General features: G+C 49.3%; 1 protein-coding gene across 5 annotated transcripts in view; it reads left to right on the top strand.

Moving 5' to 3' along the window:
- The first annotated feature begins 1573 nt into the window (after positions 1-1573).
- Positions 1574-23641, top strand: part of CARS2 (cysteinyl-tRNA synthetase 2, mitochondrial) — a 69046-nt gene continuing 46978 nt past the window's right edge. For 3 of the 5 annotated variants that reach the window (XR_005376600.1, XM_038570046.1, XM_038570045.1), the window contains exons 1-6: positions 3304-3441; positions 4370-4487; positions 14052-14123; positions 14240-14345; positions 16251-16334; positions 18432-18561. Coding sequence is in view for 4 of the 5 variants with exons in the window: in XM_038570046.1 (XP_038425974.1) it covers positions 3305-3441; positions 4370-4487; positions 14052-14123; positions 14240-14345; positions 16251-16334; positions 18432-18561 (647 nt within the window). In the remaining variant the exon portion in view is untranslated. Of the gene's footprint in view, positions 1981-3303; positions 3442-4369; positions 4488-13901; positions 13926-14051; positions 14124-14239; positions 14346-16250; positions 16335-18431; positions 18562-23641 lie in introns of those variants that run through there. The other 2 variants (XM_038570047.1, XM_038570048.1) reach the window with 2 other exon arrangements.

Raw genomic sequence — 23641 nt, 5'->3', positions numbered from 1 at the left:
GATATAGAATGTTTAACCCTAATGAATTACAAGTAGACACTTCCTACTACACCTACCTGATGGATGGGATGGTTGCTTTGCTTTGGTATTGCATCCGGAGACAGTGCCATCTTGGGATGCAAGTGAGCTTTGTGCTGTTACGTGGAGATGTGCTGTGTGCGTGCATAGGAGTGCAGACGTACGGTGTTTCTGTTGGGGTGCAAACATGGTATATCAGTGGCACATATGCTGTTTGAGCATTGGGGTGCACCGTGCTGTGTTAGAGTGCAAGCGTGCCATGTTGGGGCGCAGATGTGCTTGCTGTGTTGGGGTACTGGAGTGCAGATGTGCTGTGTCGGGGTGCAAGCGTGCTGTGCTGGGGTGCATATGTGCTGTAAGGTGCAAGCGTGTTGTACTCGGGTGCAGACGTGCAGTGTTGGGGAGCATACTGCTGTGTGGGGGTGCAGACGTGCTGTGTAGTGTGCAAGCGTGCTGTGCTGGGGTGCAGACGTGCTTCCGGAGCAGGCGAGGAGCCGGAGGCAGGTGCCCACGCCGTGAACTCTGGCTGGCAGCGGCCTCCCGCGCCCCGGCCCCGACTCCGACTCGCCGGCGTCAGCACAAACACCGCGCACGGCAGGATCGGAGGAGCAGAAGGGCCCCCTCGTCCTCGGCCTGGGACGCCCGCTCTTCCCCGCCCCGAGCGCCACGGCGAGGCCACGGCGAGCCCCCGGCGGGCCAGAGGGAGGCGCTGCCGCCGCTCCCGACCTCCTCTTGCGGGGATCGGCTGGGCGGGGGCAGGTCCTCTTCCGCAGTGGGCGGGCGCGGCCGAGTCCCTTCCGGGGTGGGCGTGGCGTGGCGAGATCCTCTTCCGGGCTGGGCGGGGCCCGGGAGTCCGTCCTCCTGGGTTGGGCAGGTCCTTTCCGGGAGGCCGTTTCCGGGGTGGGCGGGGCCTGGGAGCCGGCTTCCGGGTGGGCGTGGCCAGCGCGCGCTCCGCCCCGCCCCGCGCAGGCGTGGCGAGGCCCCGAGAGGCGGGCAGGCGGGCAGGCTGGCAGGCAGGGCGGGCGGGCGGGCGGGCCATGCTGCCGACGCGCCGGCCGGGTGCGGGCCCCCGGCTGCTGGGGGTCGCGCTGGGCCTGGGGGCCCCGCGGGGCCGGGCGCGGGCGGTGTCGGGGGCGCGCGGGCAGGCCTGGCTGCAGCCAGAGGGCCACGACACGGGCGTCAGGGTGTACAACAGCCTCACCCGGAGGAAGGACCCCTTGATTGTGGGCCGCGCGGACGCCGCCTCCTGGTAGCCGCCGGGCCTGGGGCGGCGGAGGACCGAGCGGGGGGGGGGGGGGGGCGGGGCACTTCGTAAGTCCACGGTCCGTGGGAGCACCGTCGGGCATCCGGGGGCAGCCCCGCCGAGCGGCCGCTTAGCGTGGGCCAAGGGCCGGGCGAGCTGAGTGAGCTTCCTTGCGAGCGCGCTCCACCTGGTGGGTCTCCCTCTGTTCCCAGGTACAGCTGCGGACCGACCGTCTATGACCACGCGCACCTTGGCCACGCCTGGTGAGTGCGCCCCTGGGGCTTCGGCGCTCCCGGGGCCGTTTGTTCTGGGCGGAGCCTTTCGCGGACAGGCCCTGTCTGCCGGGCGTCAGCCCAGGATACCGAGTCGCTGCGGTCCGGAGATTGCGGGAAGCGCACCTGCTGTCTCGCGTGGTTCTCCTGGTGAAGTCTAAGCCCCTGGGCCCGTCTCACGGGGCATCAGTGCGGCGCGGTGCTGACAACCTGCCTGGGAATTAGCTGCCTCCTGGTGGATCTAGTGAGATGCCCCAGCTCCCTGGGGCCGCAGTCAGCCGAGAGAAGCGATTCCTGGCCTCTGTGTTTTATCTCTCCTTTCCAAATTTGGACAGCCCATTTTGTTATTTGCTACCTTGAGTCCTGGTTTCGTCATCTTTGAGACGAGGCTGAAAATGGTATCCATCTGTTGGGGCCTTCACAGTTTGATGAAACAACACCCCTAAAGTATGGCTTACACAGCCCCTGCTGTGGACTGCGGGCGGGGGGGGGGGGGGCAAGCAGCTGTCGGGGATCAAGAACTTACCCCAGGCCGTGCAGTCAGGGGGCGGCAGGGCCTGCTGTGTCTGATCTGGTGCTTGCTTTCTCAACCTCTTAACCATCCCCGCCTTTGTCAAAATTACACTTTTCCTAAAGACTTTATTTATTTGGGAGAGAGTGAAAAGGAGAAACAGACTCCTGGCTGAGCTGGGAGCCCACGCGGGCTGGATCCCAGAACCCTGACATCATGACCTAGCCAAGGCAGACACTTCATCAGCAGAGCCCCAGAGCCCCCCCCCCTCCCCCCCGGGAGCCTATCTTATTCACTTTTTAAACTTGTTATGTTTCAGACTAAAAAAAGCTACATTGATTTGCTACACCTTTTTACAAAATCATATGCCAGGCAGGAAGGCTGGTGTGTTAGTTGTGTTTTGTTAAAACAGAATCGGTGGCTAACTCACCATTGATTTTAAAAAGGATCTTTTGACCTCTTTATTGAAGTATGGAATATGTTGGGGAAGGATCACAAAGACAGAATGAAATCAGGCTCTTTTATAGAGCCAAGTAGATACAGTTTCTGAGATCAGATGGGGTTTGCACCATGCAGCCAGGTGACGTGTCAGGCCCACCCTCCGTTAAGAGATGGAGCATGACCTTCCTGATGGCTTCACTTCAAAAAGCTGGCTCTCAGGTCCTTGAGACTCTCCAGATTCATGGGACTTTACAAGATATTTCCTTAGCCATTAAAACCGTTACGGGACGTCTGTGTGGCTCAACGGTTGAGCATCTGCCTTTGGCTTGTGTCATGATCCTGGGGTCCTGGGATCCTAAAGACATCGCGACAGTTCTGGAAGTCTGTACCAATTTCCCGTCCAAGTTCACGTCCCCCCACTCTCCTCCCCCAGGTAACCACACCGGCCTCTATTTTAAAAAGACAGGTACTTGGGGCACTTGGCTGGCTCAGTGGGTAGAACATGCGACTCAGCCTCGGGGTCATGAGTTCACGCCCCACCCTGGCCATAGAGCTTACCTTAAAAAAAAAAAAAAAAAAAAAAAAAAAAGACACGTAGTTAACAGACACAGCACAAGCAGTATGCCAGGCTCTTTTCTAAATGCTTTACAAACACTAGCCAGTGTGGTTCTGACAGCGGGGCGGAGGGCTGTTGCTAATGTCACTCAGGGTCAGATGGGGACCTTGCTGGTCATGTGTGTGGGGAGTGGTCCCTGGGGGGGGGGGGGGGGCAGATGAAGGACACTGATGACCGTGGTGACAACAGCCCCTGCCTCTAGGATGTCGTGCTGTGTAAGCGCCAGGATCATGGTCAGCGACCCCATGGCCTCCTGGGATTCTGCCCAATTTATAAATAAGCCGCCCGAGGCTTCCATGATTAAATATCTTGGCAAGGAGTTTCCGAGCAACCTCGCTTGGTCAGTGGCGCTGTGCTCGGGGAAGGGGAATGTGGGAAGCAGGCGGGGTGCAACGACGGGCTAGTGTTCCACCTGTGAGGCTGGGTGGGTGACAGATGAGCATGAGATTAGCTGACCTTGAGTTCTAAGGCTGCTTTTATGGGAAACCAGATTCTTGACGTTTTAAATGCTCTGGAGCCCTTTTGGTTTTACACAACAGAGCACCCCAAGTGTGGCCTACCCGTAAGCTGGTATTTTAATTTCCCATGATGGTGTGCGCGTTTCTCAGGAGTAATGCCACACAATTCTCACGGCCTCGTCCTTGGTTTGCTGCACCTTCTGTTTTGCCATAGTGGAGCATTCCAGTTGTTCTAGATATTCTAGAAATGAACAAGGATGGTAAAAGCTCTCAGTACTTTACCTCGTGGGAGTGTATTACCAGTGAACTGTTATACCATTAAGTGGGTGTCAACTCACTTAACAGCTGCAGCAGGAAACATGCCAACCGTGTGCCTGACATCGCGGTGATGCCTGTGTTGATTTCTTGGGAGGATCTGTGTGGGCCAGTGGGGGGAAGGCTTGTCCTCTTCCTAGCGGCACGGAACCCGTCAGTCCCATCACACACCCAAAGTGCAGAGTAGCCTGTTACAATGCAAAGTGTTCCTTTTTTTTTTTTTAATAAGTTTATTTTTATTATTTTTTAAGATTTTATTTATTCATGAGAGGCACACACAGAGAGAGAGAGGCAGAGACACAGGCAGAGGGAGAAGCAGGCTCCATGCAGGGAACCTGATGTGGGACTGGATCCCGAGACTCCAGGACCATGCCCTGGGCCGAAGGCAGGCACCAAACCGCTGAGCCATCCAGGGATCCCCCAAAGCGTTCCTTTTTAAAGATCCCAGTGGTGACTTTGTGCATTCAAGACATCCTGACAACTCTTTCCTTTCAGCTCATATGTTAGGTTTGATATCATCCGGAGGATCCTCACCAGGGTTTTTGGATACAACGTCATCATGGTGATGGGAATCACAGATGTGGACGATAAAATTATTCACAGAGCCTCCGAGGTAAGCGCAGACAATGATGTTGGCCAGTAACTGGACGGATGAACATGACAGTCCCAATAGCGGCTCCACAGGGTGTTCCGCATCTCTGCATCCACACGTAGCCCAGCGAGGCCACTCTGTCAGGTTATCACGGGACTCTCTGCCCTGGGAAAGGAGGCCTGTTGGATTCTGGTCACCAAATGGGTCCTCTCCCCCTGCCCTGGTGTCCTGCCCTGAACCCTGTCCCTTCCCTCGCCCCGCGGCCTCCAGCGGCTAAGTCCCGCTTTCAGAACAGGCAAGCAGCTCATGGAGGTTCAATTTTCTTGTTGGCTGAGTGCACAGGACACTTCTCTTATAATCTTTCAGTATTTAAGGTAAGCTCTGGGGGAAAGTTTTAACTGAGAAGTTAAGTATTACAGTTTTTAAGAAGTCTACTTTCTGGTTTTCATAATTGGCAACTTTAACAGTGATCTCTAAACCTCTGTATATTACTGGTAGATGATCTAATCTATGCAAAAACCTACACCAAGTGCTTTACATTCCTGTTATTTTAGAAGATGTATGTACTAGAAACTGTATATACTATTTTTTAGGAAACCAGTCTATACTTTATAGTCTGCTTTTTACGCTTAATGTATTTTGAGTATTTTTTCATGTTTTTAAATACTCTTGACCATTTTTATTTATTTTATTTTAAGGATTTATTTATGTATTTATTCATGAGAGACACAGAGAGAGAGGCAGAGACCTAGGCAGGGGAGAAGCAATCTCCCTGCAGGGAGCCCAATGCAGAACTCAATACCAGGACCCTGGGATCAGGATCTGAGCTGAAGACAGATGCTCAACCACTGAGCCACCTAGTTGCCACTTGACCATTTTTAAATAGTTGTATAGCATTTTATTGCATGGAGATACTCTGATTTACTGTTCTTATTTTTGGACTCTTGAGTTACTTCTATATTCTACTTTCTCTCAAACTTATTTTCTAGAAACCACATCTCCCTATTTTCTATCAATGTGCCTTTTTTTTTTTTTTTTTTTTTTTTTAAGTTTTATTTAAGTAGTCTCTGCCCCTGACCTGGGGCTTGAACTCACAAGCCTGAGATCAAGAGTTGCACGCTCCCCACGCCCCCAGACCCAAGCCCACAGGCACCCCCTAATTTGCCTTTTAAACAACTAGACAGCATTCACCCCGGGTGCTGTTCAGCAGTTCCCCATCATTGGCTGTGGTGTTTATAGCTGTTAAAAACAGGGCTGCTGGGACACCTGGGAGGCTCAGCAGTTGAGTGTCTGCCTTCGGCCCAGGGCGTGATCCTGGAGGCCTGGGATCGAGTCCCACATTGGGCTCCCCACAGGGAGCCTGCTTCTCCCTCTACCTGTGCCTCTGCCTCTCTCTGTGTGTGTCTCATGAATAAATAAATAAAATCTTAAAAACAAAAAACAGGGCTGCATGAATATCTTTTCTTTCACTAAATATGTTTCCCAAAGTGGAGTTACTGGATCCAGGAGGAATGGTTTATTTGATAAGGTTTTTCTTCTTAGAGTTGGGGTGGTTTAGAGAGTGTTTACTGACGGTGCTAAGATGGGCTGGAGCCCATCTTTAGATGTTACCCTCACGTCCTCAGCCTGGTTGGGCTTCCCGGGTTTGTCTTGTTTGGGTACCTTAGCCAGTGCGTCATGCTCCCTTACAGGAGATTCAGTTTCCATTTCCAGAACTGTCCAGGGTCAGGCCTGTGCCTGGCTTTGTGCTGACAAAGGTGGGGAAGCCAGGTCCTGGCTCATGGAGCTTGTGTCGGGTGAGGCAGATGAACCCACAGAGGGATGCTCTGTGTGCGACGTTCATTTTACAAGTCCAGGTAGAGGGGTACAGGGAAGACCATCACAGCTCCCTGGGAGTCACCCAAGTGACTCACTGGAAGAGGTTAGCTCAGGATCAAACATTAGCAGAGGATGGGTGGTGAGGAGTGAGGGCAGGAAGGACATCTGGGCAGAGGGGTGTGCGAGAACGGGCCAAGACCTGCATGAAGGGCTGTGTGGGAACCTGTGGTCCAGCTCCCATGGGCCATAGGGGGGACTTGCAGGTGAGGCTGGAAAGGTGGGGGCGGCTGGGCCCAGGGGATGTACTGGGAACTTGGACTTGGTCCTTGTTCTTGGGTTGCTCTTGGTCCAGTGGAGACCACTCACTCTGGGGTGGGGAGGACACAGCCAGAGATGGGCCCATTGGCGGGGTTGGTGGGAGCTCTGCTGCAAGAGAGGGGTGTCCCAGAGAGCAGATTTAGAGTGAGGTACCTAAAGAAACGCAAACTTGGATACAGAAATTTGAAGCTCAGTCAGCTCAAGGCTTTGGTCTAATAAAGATATGGGTGGACTTTGTCCTAGTTCCTGGCACAGAGCGCCTAAAATCCATTGAATCTGTGGAGTGAGAGAGTGTCTTTGCTCATGAGATCATGGTTGGGCCCCTCGAGAGCTTCAGGACGGAGGCTGGGGTCCCAGAGACCCAGCCACAGAGAGTGCTGAGAACTTTCGCCCCCACTCCTGCCTTGAGCTGATCACCGGTGGCCAGTGATTAATCAACTGTCCTATATACCGAAGCCTCTATAAACACCCCCGACGGACCCCCGGGTGGCTCAGTGGTTGGGCATCTGCCTTTGGCCCAGGGCGTGATCCTGAGTCACGGGATCGAGTTCTGCATCGGACTCCCTGCGTGGAGCCTGCTTTTCCTTCTCCATCTGGCTGTGTCTCTGCCTCTGTCTCTCTCTGTGTCTCTCCCTAATAGATAAATAAAGTCTTTAAAAAACAAAACAAAACAAAAACAAAACAAAAAAACACCCCTGAAATGGGGGAGAGGGGCTCGGCGCTTCAGGCTGATGAACACGGGTGGTGCTGGGAGGGTGGCGCTGGAGAGAGTCTGGGAGCTCCAGCCCTTGTCCCATGCTGCCCCTGAGCTGTGTCCTTTATGATAAACCGAGGATGGTTTGGAGTAAGTGGAGTGCTTTCCTGAGTTCTGTGATTCGTATCAAACCCCCAACTTTAGACTCTGGCAGAAGTTTGGGTGACCCAAGGACCCCATGCGCCTGGTGTCTCTTAAGAAAGAAACAAAATTATAAAGGGAAAAGAAGGCTTACAGTTTAAGATGTTTCTCAACCCTGGTTGCTCACTAGAAGCCCCTGAGAGGTGGTGAGAAGCCCCTGGGGAATTGTCAAATTGTCAACAGTCTCATGCCAGGCTGCATCCTAGACCAGTGGAATCAGAATCTTGGGGGGTGAATCAGGCATCTTTTTATTTAAATAACCGAAGCAACAGCCTTGGCACAGCAGAGGGAAGCTGGGTTGGGGTGTGAGAGGTGGCAGTAGTGTGGCCTATTCGGGGGGGGTGGCAGAGGTAGCAGGACTGGGTCACAGTGGGCTCCTCACACCCTTAAGTCAGGGTCAGCAGTTATGGCTGCGGACCTGGGGGCATGAGAGGAGACCCCAAGTAGTGACGGATGTCTCACCAAGCCCCAGAGCCCTCAGGGATGGGGGCTAAGTGCGCTCCCTCCAGTGGCAGGGCCAAGGCATCCCTGCCAGGGCTCATGGGGCTCGGAAGGCATTTTCAGCAGCGCCAGCGGCTGCGTTGGTGGCGGCAGTTCGCACCGCGGGGTTGGAGGAGACACCAGCAGCAAATTCTTGCTGGGCTTTCTGAAAGCTGGCACCTGTGCGGCGGTACAAGGAGTGGATCCGCTTTAGCATCACAATTCCCAGCACAGCTATGCCAGTGAAGAGTCCCATGGGGTCTGTGCTGACCCGGGGAGTTAGTGTCAGGAGAGGGTTGAATGGTGGGACATCCAGCTGCAGGTGGACAGCCCAAGTGGCTGGAGGTGGGAAAGGCACGTTTGGTGTCAGAAGATGCCATAAGCCGAAAGTGAAGGGTGACCAGGCCAGGCTTGGGGTTCATCACCGTCCCTGGTGTTCTCTCTCTGCCCCTGGGGTCAGGTGTCCCCTTGGTCCAGCCAAGGCCCTGGGGCCCAGGTGAGCCATTCCTTTGTGGGGAGTGCAGGTAAGGGGCAGAGATGGGAGGGGACAGCCGGGAGGCAGAGCGAGGAGCGAGGGGCTCCCACTGCTGGCACCAGATGGCCAACCCCACAGTACCCTGTGTGCAGAGTGTGGGGGGCAAGGGGGCTGAGCTTGGGGGTGTCTGTCCTGGGCTGTCTGACTTCAGTTTGCGCTCAGCCACTCGCCGGGGACACAGCCTTTGGATTGTAGAGTGAAGCTTTTGAGCAAACAGGAGGAGGAAAGGAGCGTTGTCTGGTCCACAGGTAGGACAGACCGGGGAGGGGTGGGGGCACGGAGCCGTGCTGTTCTCTGGGATGTGCTGGAACGGTCCCTGAAGGAGCTAAGGAGGGGGCCCAGGGCCTTCGCTGGGAAGGCTGAGCCCAGAGGTGCTGCCTGCTGAGAGGGCGGGGAGCTGGTAGCAAGAAAGCTGTGGTCTGTGGCATAGTGAGCACGGTGTTGGAAGGGACCAGGCAGCAGGAGGAGTTGTTCTGGAGGAAGGTGACCCGCTGATCTGATCTGCCCTCACTCAGGACTGAGACAGCACGTGTGGGTCTCTGCACTTGATGAAATGGGCTCTGTTGTGAATCTTCAGAATTGGAGGTGAAAGTGCCCCTGAAAGGCCTGGTAGGGGGTGGGGGGAAAGGAAAGGGGAAAGGGAAAAGGAAAAGGGCTGAAGGGCTCAGATGAGGGGCGGGCAGGGTTGTGGAGGCATCTGGGGGGGAGGGGCAGACTTTAGGAGGAGGGGCGGCAGCACCAGGTGAAGGCAGCAGGAAGGAGGTTACCTAGAGGATTTCACAAATGCCACAGGAGGTGTCGCTTGTTACTTTTGTGAGTTGTATTATCCATAGCTTATGGGTAGGTTCACTTAAAAATTCTGTATGTATAGAGCATTTAATTTTTGATGCCTGGAGATTTCCCTCTGTGTCAGATACTAATGCGGCACTGAATAGCTTTTCTCAAGATAATGTCTCTAAGATGATAAAACATGTGTCTGAAACAGGGTTATGAAAGCATCTACTGGTTCTTTAGTATCTGGCAAAAAGGCTATTTTTTATCTAATGCAACTTTTTAAAGTGATGGCGATACTCTTCACACCATCTGCTCCAGCACTCACTTTTACAATATTTGAAATTACAATATTACACTTTCCTGAATCACTCCCTTGACTTTAATTTTTGGCGCAGTGTTAAGGTTTGTAGGGGTAAAAACCACAGGAGGATTTCTGGGGCGAGAGCTACAAGAGGAGCGGTACACTGGCGTTGGCACATCTGTAGGAGAAATTGGAACGAATGTGTCAGAGTGACTCAAGCCAAAGGTATTCTTTCTGGGTTTCGGGACACTAGCCCCTATTGCCCTTCTTTGCGAGAAGAGGGCTGGACACAGGCTCTGTGTCCCACAGGACAAAGCCCTGGGGCCCTTGCTCGGGGCCCCAGCTTGAGACAGTTCATGAGACGGTAACCTGAAATCTACCACCGAGACCGCCTGTCGGCACCTGCCGTGTGCAGTTTGTTTTTTGGGGAGTGAGAGCAGTGCTGTCCAGATACGTGGTGTGACCAGCTGCCCAAAGATTAAATTTGAAAACTTTCTTTTAAAACACAATTCCACTCCTCTGTGCAAGGCCAGCAATAGACTGGTGTCCTACTTACAGTTCACTGCCACTTGGCGTTTCCAAACCGTGCCCCTCAGGCTCGTGCGTGTGAGCTGGAGCAGCCACAGGTGGAGCAGGGCTTGCTGGCTTGGGCTGTGTGGCGTCGGACGGGTCATTCAAAGGAGCGTGTGTGCGTGTGTGTGTGTGTGTCCTTACAACCACCCCGCCCTTTCAGAACTAGACACATGGATTTTAATGTTCCTGTGGGGCCAGGAGAAGTCTGTGAAGGAAGCATGTTAAGGAAGGTGTAGTCCTGCCTAATATTAAAACACTTTTAGGGACACCTCGGTGGCTCAGCGGTTGAGCATCTGCCTTTTGCTCCAGGTGTGATCCCGGGATCGAGTACCACATTGGGCTCCCTGCATGGAGCCTGCTTCTCCCTCTGCCTGTGTCTCTGCCTCTCTCCTCTCTCTCTCTCTCTCTCTGTCTCATGAATAAATAAATAAAATCTTTAAAAAAAAAAAAAAACTTTTAAAGCGGGGCACCTGGGTGGCTCAGTCGGTGAAGCATCTGCCTTCAGCTCAGGTCATCATGTCAGGGTCCTGCATCAGGCTCCCTGCTCAGTGGGAGTCTGCTTCTCCCTCTGCCCCTCCCCACCTTGCTTATGCGCTCTCTCTCTCTCTCTCTCTCTCAAATAAATAAATAAATCTTTAAAAACATACACAAAAACCCAAAAAACACTTCTAAAGCTAGAGACAATTTTTTACTTTCACATATTCCTTTCTTTTTTCGGGCACAGCTTTGAGGTCAAACAGACCTACAGTAAATTGCGTGGAGTACACACGAGGTGTACAGCAGGATGAAACCTGTGCACCTGTGAACCCATCACCAGTGTCAGGGTGAACATCTCTGTCCATCGCTCCCAGAAGCTGCCTCTGCCCCTTGTCATCCTTTCCGCTTTGCCATCCTGTCCCCAAGCATTCACCAGTGTGCGTTTGTCACTGTGAAGGTTGTAGACATTTTTTATTTTTTTACTTTTTAAAAGATTTTATTTATTTGACAGAGTGAGCACAAGCAGGGGGAGTGGCAGGCAGAGGGAGAGGGAGAAGCAGGCTCCCTGCAGAGCAGGGGACCCCATGGGGGACTCCATGTGGAGCTTGATCCTAGGACCCCGGGATCATGACCTCAGTTTGACCTGATCCGAAGGCAGATACTTAACCGACTGAGCCACCCAGCGGCCCCAAGGTTGTAGAAGTTAAATATCATTGTACAGGTACATTGTACAGATACCATGAGCAGATAAGGGAACACACTGGAAAGTTGGAAATAGACATGGTAAATAATGGAAATTTGTGATAACGGTGGCATTTCAAATCAGTGGAGAAGAGAAGAATTATCTGGTAAAAAAGTGTTGGCAGTTAGGTAAGCATCTGGGGAAAAAAAATAAACCCAGGTTGGATGTGTGCCTCACAACCAGATCAAGGAAGATTGGAGTCTAATGTGAAAGAAATGGAACTACGAATTACTAAAATGCCCTATTTATAGCCTCATATTGCGGAACACTCTCCTAAATCTGTTATCAAACCCAGGAGCCATTTGTGGGAAAAGATTGAGAAATACAAAGGATGGCTAAATATGGAAGTGACATTTTCTGTGTGACATAAAATAACCACAGAGTTGAAAGACTGAAGATAATTGAAATTCATATCAGAGATAAAAGGTTAATTTCTTTCATGTAACAACACTTCCTACAAATGAACAAGAAGAGTGCCATAAGCCAGTGGAGAAATGGGTATGGTGATTATAGATCATTTCACATAAGCGGCTCCTGAACACGAGATGTTCAGAGTACATGTTACTTACAGCGAGAAGGCATTTGTTAGCAGTCACGTTGCTGAAGTCCCCAAGTATGCCCCTTGTGCATTCAGGGCTCTCTCAGGTTTCAGACCCGTGCACCCTCCGTGGGGGGGGCGGCCAGGAGACATTTTTTATTTTTTGCGTGCACCTGCCCCCCAACCAGCAGTCTGGTGTCTGGGTCTGTAGCTTAGAAGTGAACCTGCATGTGTCCCAGCAGAAGAGGGTGTGAGGAGGGGGCCTGGGGAGCTAGCAGCTCCGAGTGCACGGCCAGGGTGGGATGGTGGTGGTAGCGGAGAGAGGGAGCTGGGTGCAGGCGGTGTGTGCAAGGTGCTACAGTTCCAGGAGGGGATGCAGACATGTGTCTGGGAGCCCGGTTGTCTTTCCCAGATGTGCACAGAATCCTTGTAGCAATCTTGGGGGTTGTTAGGTGGGATCATCTCTGTGTTGGAAAGAAAGCCAAAGGCTGGGACGCCTGGGTGGCTCAGTGGTTGAGCATTTGCCTTTGGCTCAGGTCGTGATCCCGGGGTCCTGATATCAGTCCCACATCAGGTTCCCCGCAGGGAGCCTGCTTCTGCCTCTGCCTGTGTCTCTGCCTGTGTCTCTGCCTCTCTCTGTGTCTCTCATGAATAAATAAATAAAATTAAAAAAAAAAAAAAAAAGCTGAAGACACAGAAGTTCATTGCCTTGGCCACAGCCACACAGCTGAAAAGTCACTTTGCTCACCAGATTTATTTATTCAGTAAATGTTTGGTGGTGAAGTTTCTAGGATGATTGCCTTTCTGGGGCATTGGGCAGGGAAGAACGTGGCTGCAGAGTGACAGGGCTGGAGGTGGCATCTCACTTGAGAAAGTTTCTTGCGGTCCTGGAGCTGCAGTGTGTTCGGCAGGACGCAGAGCCCTGGTAGGGGCCGGAGGAGCAAGAGCTGCAGATGCTGGTTGAGGGGGGGGGGGAGCAGCTTCTGGTCCTTTCATGCTTTTGGTCTTAGAGCTTTTTTTTTTCTGCTGAAAAGTAAAAAATGCTTCAGGAAGCCCAGTTCTGTGTGCCAGTGCCTTCGGAGCCCTTGGGACTGGAGGGCCATGCCCCTGAATGCCCTGGGCTCAGAAATTGAGAATCTCTTTGTCTATGGGGTTTGCCTGTACTTCTTGCACCCCTACCAGCCCGGCCACCCACCTGCTGCCCCTCCCCCCAGCCTGGCCACCCCCCATTGCTACCGTGTCCCCTCCTCCCAGCCACCGGCCCGCTGCTCCCCCTGCCACCCCCCAGCCTGGCCACCCGCTCACTGTCCTCAGCCACCCCCCAGCCTGGCCACCCGTCTGCTGCCCCCTGCCACCCTCCAGCCTAGCCACCCCCCGCTGCCACTGTGTCCCTTCCTCCCAGCCACTGGCCCGCTGCTCCCCCTGCCACCACCCAGCCCAGCCACCTGTCCACTGCCCCCTGCTACCCCCCAGCCCAGCCACTCACGTACTGCCTCCAGCCACCCTCCAGCCTGGCCACCCCTCGCTGCCACCGTGTTCCCCCCTGCCACCCCCTAGCCCAGCCACTGGCCTGCTGCTCCCCCTGCCACCACCCAGCCCAGCCACTTGTCCACTGCCCCCTGCCACCCCCCACCCCGGCCACCCCCCACTGCCACCATGTCCCTTCCTCCCAGCCATTGGCCCACTGCTCCCCCAGCCACCACCAGCCCGGCCACCCGCCTGCTGCCCTGTGTTCAGGTGCTCTGTTGCTTTCAAAACACTTCTTAGAGAGTTCCTCTTTCATGTATTTTTGACGTGTTTTCTTGCTCCCCAAGGCATAAGGGATAAGATAGAAACTCAAGTTTCTGGTTATTACGTAGAATAGATTAATCGAACTTGCCCTTGCCCTAGGAAAGTGGAAGCTTTTTTGTGTGTTTTGGGGTTTTGTTTTGAATTATGTAACAGAAATCATGATATTGTTTATTCCTGTTTTCTCTCTGACCAGAGGACGGGGTGACTTTGTGACTAGGTGAGATACTAGAAGGAGTTTGGGACCTAAAACCAAGGCCCCTTTGGGAGCACACAGGGCCCACGGAGGCCAGCCGCAGGGGTGGGGAGCCCAACCTGCTGACCAGCCCGCCTCGTCTCTCTGCAGATGAACATGTCACCTGCTTCTCTTGCCAACCTCTATGAAGAGGAATTTAAACAAGACATGGCAGCCTTGAAGGTAGCGTGTGTTGTGGCGTCTGCCTGTCGCGAGTGGGGAGAGTGAGCAGTGGGAGCCCTGTGGCTGACCAATGTGTGTCACCCAGGGATCGTCATTTCTCCTTTGCTTCCTGCCAGGTCCTGCCCCCCACGGTGTACGTGAGGGTAACCGAAACCATCCCCCAGATCATTTCTTTCATCGAGGGCATCATTGCTAACGGGCACGCTTATTCAACAGCGCAAGGTAGGGGTTGTGGTATTGAAATGGATCATTGGGTGAATACCCGTTGGATTTTGAGAAAGTAGGCGCGATTTATTGTCTTTACTGATTTGATGTGTCCCCAAATGCATCTGGGCCTCCCTGCCTCCCCCTGCGTGGAGCTGCCCCTCCGGCCTCCGCTACCCACTGCTGACCCCTGGCCGTGCTTGATCGTGTCCTTCTGGCAGACTCCTGCCCACTGTCTGCTGCCCCAGGGCTCACCGTCACCCTCAGCCTCACCTCCCCCTTCCAGCCCTTCTCGACCCAAATCCCACGCATCCTGTGCACCTGACCAGAGCTGTCTCCCTCCCAGGATATCTCTTCTTGCAGACCTCCACCCCCACTCTGGCACCTGTGCTGTGCCCACTGGTTGCCCGGCATTGTCTGCCTCAGCGTGCCATTAACACACTCATATTTTGTCACTTCTGGGATCAGAAAAACTTTTGCTTCTAGTGACCCACTAGCATGCCCAGCCCAGAGTTGGGATATGTGGGTCTTGCAATGTTCGTTGCAAGTAAATAACAAAGTATAAAGCATAACACTAGACACAGTTTCTGCAGGTTCTGTAAGAACCCTTCTTACAGGGTCCTACCTGCAAGCACAGATACACACGCAGGGCCCCTGGGGCCCCAGACATGGGTGCTGCCTGTCTCAATTACTGATGCTTACTTCAGAACAGTGTTTTTACTTTACCTCATTTGCTATATTGAGATTTTGTCTCCAAGAAAAACTTGTTTTTAAGGGGCTTGGGTGACTGAACCTGAGTTTGCCCCGGAAAATACAGACATAGTCTTCCCACTGCTGCAAAACATGACTTGGGACAAGCAGCCCAGAGGAGCAGAGGTCCAAACGTGCCTTAGCAAGAGATGCTGCTTGTTTTATCACTTTATTACAAAGCCTTATTGTACATTTTTAATAACGATAGTGTTATTAAAATAATAATAAAATAATTAAAATAAGGTGCCATTAACTCAGACTCCATTAATTTGGACTTTGTGACAATTCCACAAAAACTTGTTGTAATTTGAATTTTGAAACTTTGTGAAGAACTGTTTGTTCAGCAAATTGATAACAAGAAATGTGTCCTCCGTGAAAGAGCAGTTTCTTATAAAGCCTTGTCGGAGTGCTGTTTGTGTTCTGGCTTCCTGGATAGCCGCTTGCACTGCAGCCCCCTGGCTCGTCCCCAGCGTGGTTGGAGCTCGGGTGTAGGCTCTGGGTGGAGAGGACTGACCCACCTGGGGTCCTTGTGCCGAGCTGCTCCCCAACCCCCCCAGTTCAGGATAGAGATCTGATGGTGTGGCTGCGGGACACAGCCCTCTGGGGCTATCACTCCTCCGTCATCTGCTCGGGTGTGGAGGTGTTTGGGATCTAAGTAGACATATCCGGGTTACGACAGGGTTCCCCTGGTAGCAGGTGCGTCGCGAAAAGCTGGGAGCTTAATGCACACCTGTGGTGACACTCACTCTTCCTTCTCACTAAAAAACCATCTGAACATTTGACACCAGATCTTACACTTGGGTTTTCATTTCCACCTCTGGACATTTCATGACGTGTCCAAACGTGTGCTTTTATAAAATAGCGGTGCTGGTGTTTGTTCTGATCTGGGGCCAGAATAAAGGGGCCACATGAAGGCCAGATGCTGTATTACTTGTTATTAATATGCTAATTACTTGTTAGCTAATATGCCTAGATAGATGCTGATATTTAAGACTGAGAAATGATGAATTCTTTTTTTAAAATTTTCAATAGTTGTTCATATTCTCTTTTGAACTGATTTTTCTTTTTTATTATTTAAATTTTACTTAGTTAACATATAGTGCAATGTTGGTTTCTGGATAGAATTCAGTGATGCAGAGAAATGATGGAATCTCAATTACCTTTGTAAAATAGGCAATGTCTACTTCGATCTGCAGTCGAGAGGAGACAAGTACGGCAAGCTAGTTGGTGTGGTCCCCGGTCCCCTTGGAGAGCCAGGTGGGTGGACCCCAGCCTCCCACTTCGGGCACAGGGGTGTAGGGCACAGGCCTGGCCCTCCTTCCTCCCACTCAGATGTGGTGCTGGCGCCAGACCATCCGTCCCTGCTGTGTTTTAAATTTAATTCATTGTTTCCAAGAAAGGAAATTTAGAGAGTGTGAGGTTCACTGGGCAGGTTGTGAGAGCCCTCTGGCTCTTCTCCCTGGGAGGCACGTTTGCCCGTCCGCGGGCTTCCCGCAGGAACACTCATCATACTGTCACATTTTCACGCTCTTCTCCATCTGCTATCATACTCGGTTCCATATATATATTGCCATATATCAAATCCCAGTAGGTATTTTACCATATATCACATTCTCGGGAATATTTTAATTTATCCTCACACTGTTACAGTGATATTTGATTGGCGTTATTTTTATGGAGAAGAAATACATGTGTAGAAGTAAATTTAAAATAATTTTAGAAGGATACTATTTAAGAGAACCAAATAAAGACAAGCAAAACCCAAAAGACAAATTGTCCAAGTAATTTTTGACTGAAGTCATTATCCTGTGCTCTACAAAGTACACCATTTACATTTAATTGCTAACAGTAGTATATGACTCCTCAGAAATGGTGTCTGTTACTCTTACTCAATGCATGTCTGGCTCCCCTCCTGAAAGGCCAGAACCGAGAACCGCTAGACGGCCCACATGCCAGCATGCCCTGGGGAAGCAGAGGATGTGTTTCTGAGACACGTTTCTAGCATCAGCAATGCTTCTGTCTGTGTTTAGGGTTCCCCTGGGCGGCCAAATCGGTTGAATCAGCCGACTCTTGGTTTTGGTTCAGGTCTGCTCTCAGGTTTAAGGGATTGAGTCCCATGTGGGGCTCCACGCTCAGCAGGAAGTCTGCTTGGGGTTCTTTCTACTCTATTTCTCTCTCCCCCTCTGCCCCTTCCCCCCACCTTCCCTCTCTCAAATAAATAAATCTTTAAAAAGAATTAGTCTTTATTTTAGGGCGCTTTTAGGTTCATAGCAAAATTGACGGAAAGGAACAGATTTTCCACGTTCCCCTGACGCTACTCAGGCACAGCTTTCCCTGTATGAACGTCACCTGCCAGAATAGGATGCTTGTCCCAGTGGATGAACCTGTCTGGACACATAATTACGCCGAGTCCATGGTTTATATCAGGGTTCACTCTTGGTGTATATTCTGTGGGTTGGATAAATGTGTAATGACACATGTCCACTACGATAGTGTCCCATGGTCACTTCACTGCCCTCAGACATGCCCTGTGTTTCAGCTGCCCATCCTCCCTCACTCCCTCCTCACCCGTGGCAACCAGTGATCTCTTACTGTCTGCATAGTTTTGCCTTTTCTAGAATGCTGTAAAGTTAGAACCATATAGTACGTGGCCTTTTAAGATGGGCTTTTTTCACTTAATATGCATTTCAGTGAAAATGTGCATTTAAGCCCCCAGTTCCCACCAGGACCTGGGCAAGGGCAGAGCCCCTTGGGGACGGAACTCAGCCATCTTCTTGTCTCTTCATGGCTTGATAGCTCATTTGTTTTTAGTGCTGAAGAGCATTCCCTTGTCTGGATACAGAATGGCTTGTTTACCCACTCACCTGTCGGAGGGCATCTTGGCTGCTTCAGGTGTTGGAACAGAGAGCCCAGTACTGGCTTGTACACCCATATCCTGTCACCCAGCCCTCTTCTTCCGAGGTTTCTTGCTCTAGTGTGATTGGTATTCTGGTAACTCTTTTTATCTCTATAATTGTCTTTTTGGGGGGAGAAGTTACTCAAACTCATTTGCTGGCACACAGCTTTCTCACGAGAAGAATGAGGAAGGAGGAAGGCAGATAGCTCAGCTCAGTGCATCCGTGGGAAGAGGCATCAGTGATTGCTATTCGAAATCTCCACTGCAGCAGTGAGACCGCATACTCCGGCATGTCATTGACATGTGACAGTGTGGGGTGGTCCTTCCAGCTGACATGTGGGGAAATGAGACACATCTGAGGCCACCTATAAGAAGCAGCAGCATCTTGGAGATGTTGTGGCCACGCTGTGTGGGTTTGCCTTAGATCCTCGCCCTGATTGATCGTTTGTTGTTGGCAGTTGATTCCGACAAGCGGCATGCCAGCGACTTTGCCCTGTGGAAGGCAGCCAAACCCCAGGAGGTGTTCTGGGCCTCTCCTTGGGGAAAGGGAAGACCTGGCTGGCACATAGAATGTTCCACCATCTCAAGGTAAGGTTTTGTTTTGTGTAAGCTCACGCAGTGCCCGACTTGGCCAGCAGAGGGGGCGGTGTGAGCCGTGGTGATGAGGCAGAGGGTTGGGAGGAAGGCTCCAGGCTCCCTAGGGACCAGATGCTTTCCAACCTGCTCACCTTCCTCACATCAGTGCCTGTCCTTTTTAGTAGAAAAGCCTGCTTTATAGTTCAGTGCTTGACTTCCAGTATCACTGGGGACAGGTCCAGGTGTGCCTTCGGCTTTCCTCTGTGGTGGGTATAGGGTGGGACCCCTCTGGGACAAGGTGCTGGACCACCTTCCTCTTTTTTTCTTGTTTTTCATCAAAGTTTCTTATTTTACTTGCAGTAGTAGTTAACATACAGTGTTATGTTACTTTCAGGTGTACCGTATAGTGATTCAGCAACTCTGTACATTACTCAGTGCCTATCAAGACTGTCCCCTCCATCCTCCCCATCCCTAATTACCCCCAGCCCCCAGCCCTCTCCCCTCTGGTGACTTCAGGGTGTTCTCTGTAGTTAAGAATCTCTGTCTTCATTTGTCTTCCTCGTTTCCTTTTTTTTTTTTTTTTAAGATTTTATTTATTTATTCATGAGAGACACAGAGAGAGAGAGAGAGAAGCAGAGACACGGGCAGAGGGAGAAGCAGGCTCCCTACAGGGAGCCCGACATGGGACTCGATCCCGGGTCTCCAGGATCATGCCCTGGGCTGAAGGCAGCACTAAACCAGTGAGCCACCTGGGCTGCCCCTTTGTTTGCTTTATTTCTTAACTTCCTCATAGGAGTGAAATCTCATGGTATTTGTCTTTCTCTTGTCAACTGACTTATTTTGGTTAACATTATACACTACACATTATACACTATACAATGTTAACATTAACATTACACACTAGCTCCATCCATGTTGTTGCAAATGGCAAGATTTCTTTCATATTTAAGGCTGAATACTATTCCACTGTATACAAATACAAAAAAGATACAAATCTTCTTTATCCATCCATCTATCGATGGACAGTTCGGTTGCTTCCATATCTTGGCTATTGTAAATAATGCTGCAGTAAATAGGGTACACGTATCTCTTTGAATTAGTGTTTCTGTATTGTTTGGGTAAATACCCAAAAGTGTAATTGCTGGATCCTAGGGTAGTTCTATGTTTAACTTTTTGAGGACCCTCCATACTGTTTTCTACAGTGACTGCACCAGCTTGCATTCCCACCAACAGTGCAGGAGGGTTCCCCTTTCTCCACATCCTCACCAACACTTGTTTCTCGTGGTTTTGATTTTAGCCCTTCTGACAGGTGCATTTCCCTAATGATAAATGACATTGAGCATCTTTTCAAGTCTATTGCCATCTGTATGTCTTTGGAGAAATGTCTGTTCATGTCTTCTGCCCATTTTTTATTTTTATTTATTTATTTTTACCTTTAATTTTTTTTTCCTTTTTTTCTCCTTTCCCTTTATTCCCTTTCACTAATTTTTATATTCCCCAAATGAATGAGACCATATAATGTTTGTTCTTTTCTTTTTTCTTTTTTTTTTTAAAGATTTATTTATTCATGAGAGACACACAGAGAGAGGCAGAGACACAGGCAGAGAGAGAAGCAGGTTCCTTGCAGGGAGCCTGATGTGGGACTCGATCCCCGGACCCAGGATCACGCCCTGAGCCAAAGGCAGACGCTCAACTGCTGAGCCACCCAGGAGTCCCTGTTTGTCCTTTTCTGATTGACTTATTTCACTCAGCATAATACCCTCCAGTTCCATCCACGTTGAAGCAAATGGTGGGTATTTGTTGTTTCTAATGGCTGAGTAATATTCCATTGCATACACATACCACATCATCTTTATCCATTCATCTTTCGATGGACACCGAGGCTCCTTCCACAGTTTGGCTATTGTGGACATTGCTGCTACAAACACTGGGGTGCAGGTGTCCCGGCGTTTCACTGCATCTGTATCTTTGGGGTAAATCCCCAGCAGTGCAATTGCTGGGTCGTAGGGCACGTCTATTTTTAACTCTTGAGGAACCTCCACACAGTTTTCCAGAGTGGCTGCACCAGTTCACATTCCCACCAACAGTGCAAGAGGGTTCCCCTTCTCCACATCCTCTCCAACATTTGTGGTTTCCTGTCTTGTTAATTTTCCCCATTCTCACTGGTGTGAGGTGGTATCTCATTGGGGTTTTGATTTCCATTTCCCTGATGGCAAGTGATGCGGAGCATTTTCTCATGTGCATGTTGGCCATGTCTATGTCTTCCTCTGTGAGATTTCTGTTCATGTCTTTTGCCCATTTCATGATTGGATTGTTTGTTTCTTTGCTGTTGAGTTTAATAAGTTCTTTATAGATCTTGGATACTAGCCCTTTATCTGATGCGTCATTTGCAAATATCTTCTCCCATCCTGTAGGTTGTCTTTTAGTTTTGTTGACTGTTTCTTTTGCTGTGCAGAAGCCTTTTATCTTGAAGAAGTCCCAATAATTCATTTTTGCTTTTGTTTCTTTTGCCTTCATGAATGTATCTTGCAAGAAGTTGCTGTGGCCAAGTTCAAAAAGGGTGTTGCCTGTGTTCTCTAGGATTTTGATGGAATCTTGTCTCACATTTAGATCTTTCATCCATTTTGAGTTTATCTTTGTGTATGGTGTAAGAGAATGATCTAGTTTCATTCTTCTGCATGTGGATGTCCAATTTTCCCAGCACCATTTATTGAAGAGACTGTCTTTTTTCCAGTGGATAGTCTTCCTGCTTTGTTGAATATTAGTTGACCATAAAGTTGAGGGTATACTTCTGGATTCTCTATTCTGTTCCATTGATCTATGTGTCTCTGCCCATTTTTTAAATGGATTATTTGGTGTTGGGTTGTAACAGTTCTTTATATGTTTTGGATACTAGCCCTTTATCAAGTATGTTGTTTGCAAATATCTTCTCCCATTCAGTAGGTTATCTGTTAGTTTTGTTGATTGTTTCCTTTGCTGTGCAGAAACTTTTTATTTTGATGAACTCCTGATAGTTGATTTTTTTTGTTTTTGTTTCCCTTGCCTCAGAAGACATATCTAGAAAGATGTTGTTATAGACAATGTCAGAGAAATTACTGCCTGTGTTCTCTTCGAGGATTTTGATGGATTTCTGTCTCACATTTAGGTCTTCAATCCATTTTGAGTTTATTTTTATGTGAGCTGTAAGAAAGTGGTCCAGTTTCATTCTTTTACGTGTTGCTGTCCAGTTTTCCCAACACCATTTGTTGAAGAGACTTTTTCCCATTGGATATTCCTTCCTGCTTTGTCAAAGATTGGCCATATAATTGTGGGTTTATTTCTAGGTTTTCCATTCTGTTCTGTTGATATATGGTGTCTATTTGTGCCAGTACCATACTGTTTTGATTACTATGAATATTATAACTTGAATTCTAGAATTGTGATACCTCCAGTTTTTCTTTTTCAAGATTACTTTGATTATTTGGGGCCTTTTGTGGCTGAAAAATGTTGTTTGTTTCATGATAGGGATTGCATTAAATGTGTAGATTGCTTTGGATAGTGTGGACACTTTAACAGTATTTGTTCTTCTAATTCATGAGCATTGAATATCTTCCATTTCTTTGTGTCATCTTGAATTTCTTTCACCAGTGTTATATAGTTTTCAGAGTACAGGTCTTTAACCTCTTTGGTTAGGTTTATTCCTAGGTATCTTATTATTTTTGGTGTAATTGTAAATGAGATTATTTTTTTTAATTTCACTTTCTGCTGCTTCATTATTAGTGTATAGAAATGTACAGATTTCTGTACATTGATTTTGTATCCTGTGACCTTACTGAATTAATTTATCAATTCTAACAATTTTTTAGTGGAATCTCCAGGATTTCTATATATAATATCATGTCTTCTGCAAATAGTGAGAGTTTTACTTCTTTATCAATTCAGATGCCTGTTATTTCTTTATGTTATCTGATTGCTGAGGCTGAGACTTCCAGTACTGTGTTGAGTAAAAGGGGTGAGAGTGGATATCCCTGTCTTGTTCCTGCCCTTAGGGGGAAAGCTCTGAGTTTTTCCCTAGTGAATATGGTTTAGCTGTGGGTTTTTCATATATGTGTTTATTATGTTTAGGTTATGTTTCTTCTAAACCTACTTTGTTGAGGATTTTATCACATCTAAACTAACAGATACGGTTTTTCTCCTTTTTTAAAAAATTAATATGTATCACACTGATGAATTTGTAAATATTGAACCACTCTTGCATTCTGGAATAAATCCCACTTGATTGTGGTGAATGATTTTTTTTTAACATATTGGATCTGGTTTGCTAATATTTTGTTGAGGATGTTTGTATCTCTGTTTTCGGAGATACTGGCCTATAGTTCTCTTTTTTAGTGGTGTCTTTATCTACTTTTGGTATCAGGGTGATGCTGGCCCCATAGAATGAGTTTGGAAGTTTTCCTCCCTCTAATATTTTTTGGAATAGTTTGAGAAGAACAAGTATTAACTCTTTAAATGTTTGGTAGAATTCCCCTGTAAAGCCATCTGGTCCTGGACTTTTGTTTGTTGGGAGTTTTGATTACTGATTCAGTTTCATCGCTAATAATCAGTCTGTTCAAATTTTCTATTTCTTCCTGCTTTAGTTTTGGTAGACTATGTGTTCCTAGGAATCTATCCATTTCTTTTAAGTTGTCCAATTTCGGGATCCCTGGGTGGCGCAGTGGTTTAGCGTCTGCCTTTGCCCCAGGGCGTGATCCTGGAGACCCGGGATCAAATCCCATGTTGGGCTCCCGGTGCATGGAGCCTGCTTCTCCCTCTGCCTGTGTCTCTGCCTCTCTTTCTCTCTCTCACTGTGTGCCTATCATAAATAAATAAAATTAAAAAAAAAAAAAAAAAAGTTGTCCAATTTCTTGGCATATAATTTTTCATAATTTTCCCTTACAATTGTTGTATTTTGTAATGTTGGGTTATTGTTTCTTCTTTTTCATTTGTGATTTTAATTTTAGTCCTCTTTTTTTTTTTTAAGTAAGTTCTGTGCCCATCATGGGGCTTGGACTGACAACCTCAAAATCAGGAGTTGCAAGCCAGGCACCGCAGCACCCTCCTCCCCTTTTTTTGA

This window comes from Canis lupus, chromosome 22, assembly GCF_011100685.1.
Source record: "Canis lupus familiaris isolate Mischka breed German Shepherd chromosome 22, alternate assembly UU_Cfam_GSD_1.0, whole genome shotgun sequence".
NCBI lineage: Eukaryota > Metazoa > Chordata > Mammalia > Carnivora > Canidae > Canis > Canis lupus.
Note: the sequence above shows the minus strand (reverse complement) of the source record. Positions and strands in the feature narration are given on the sequence as shown.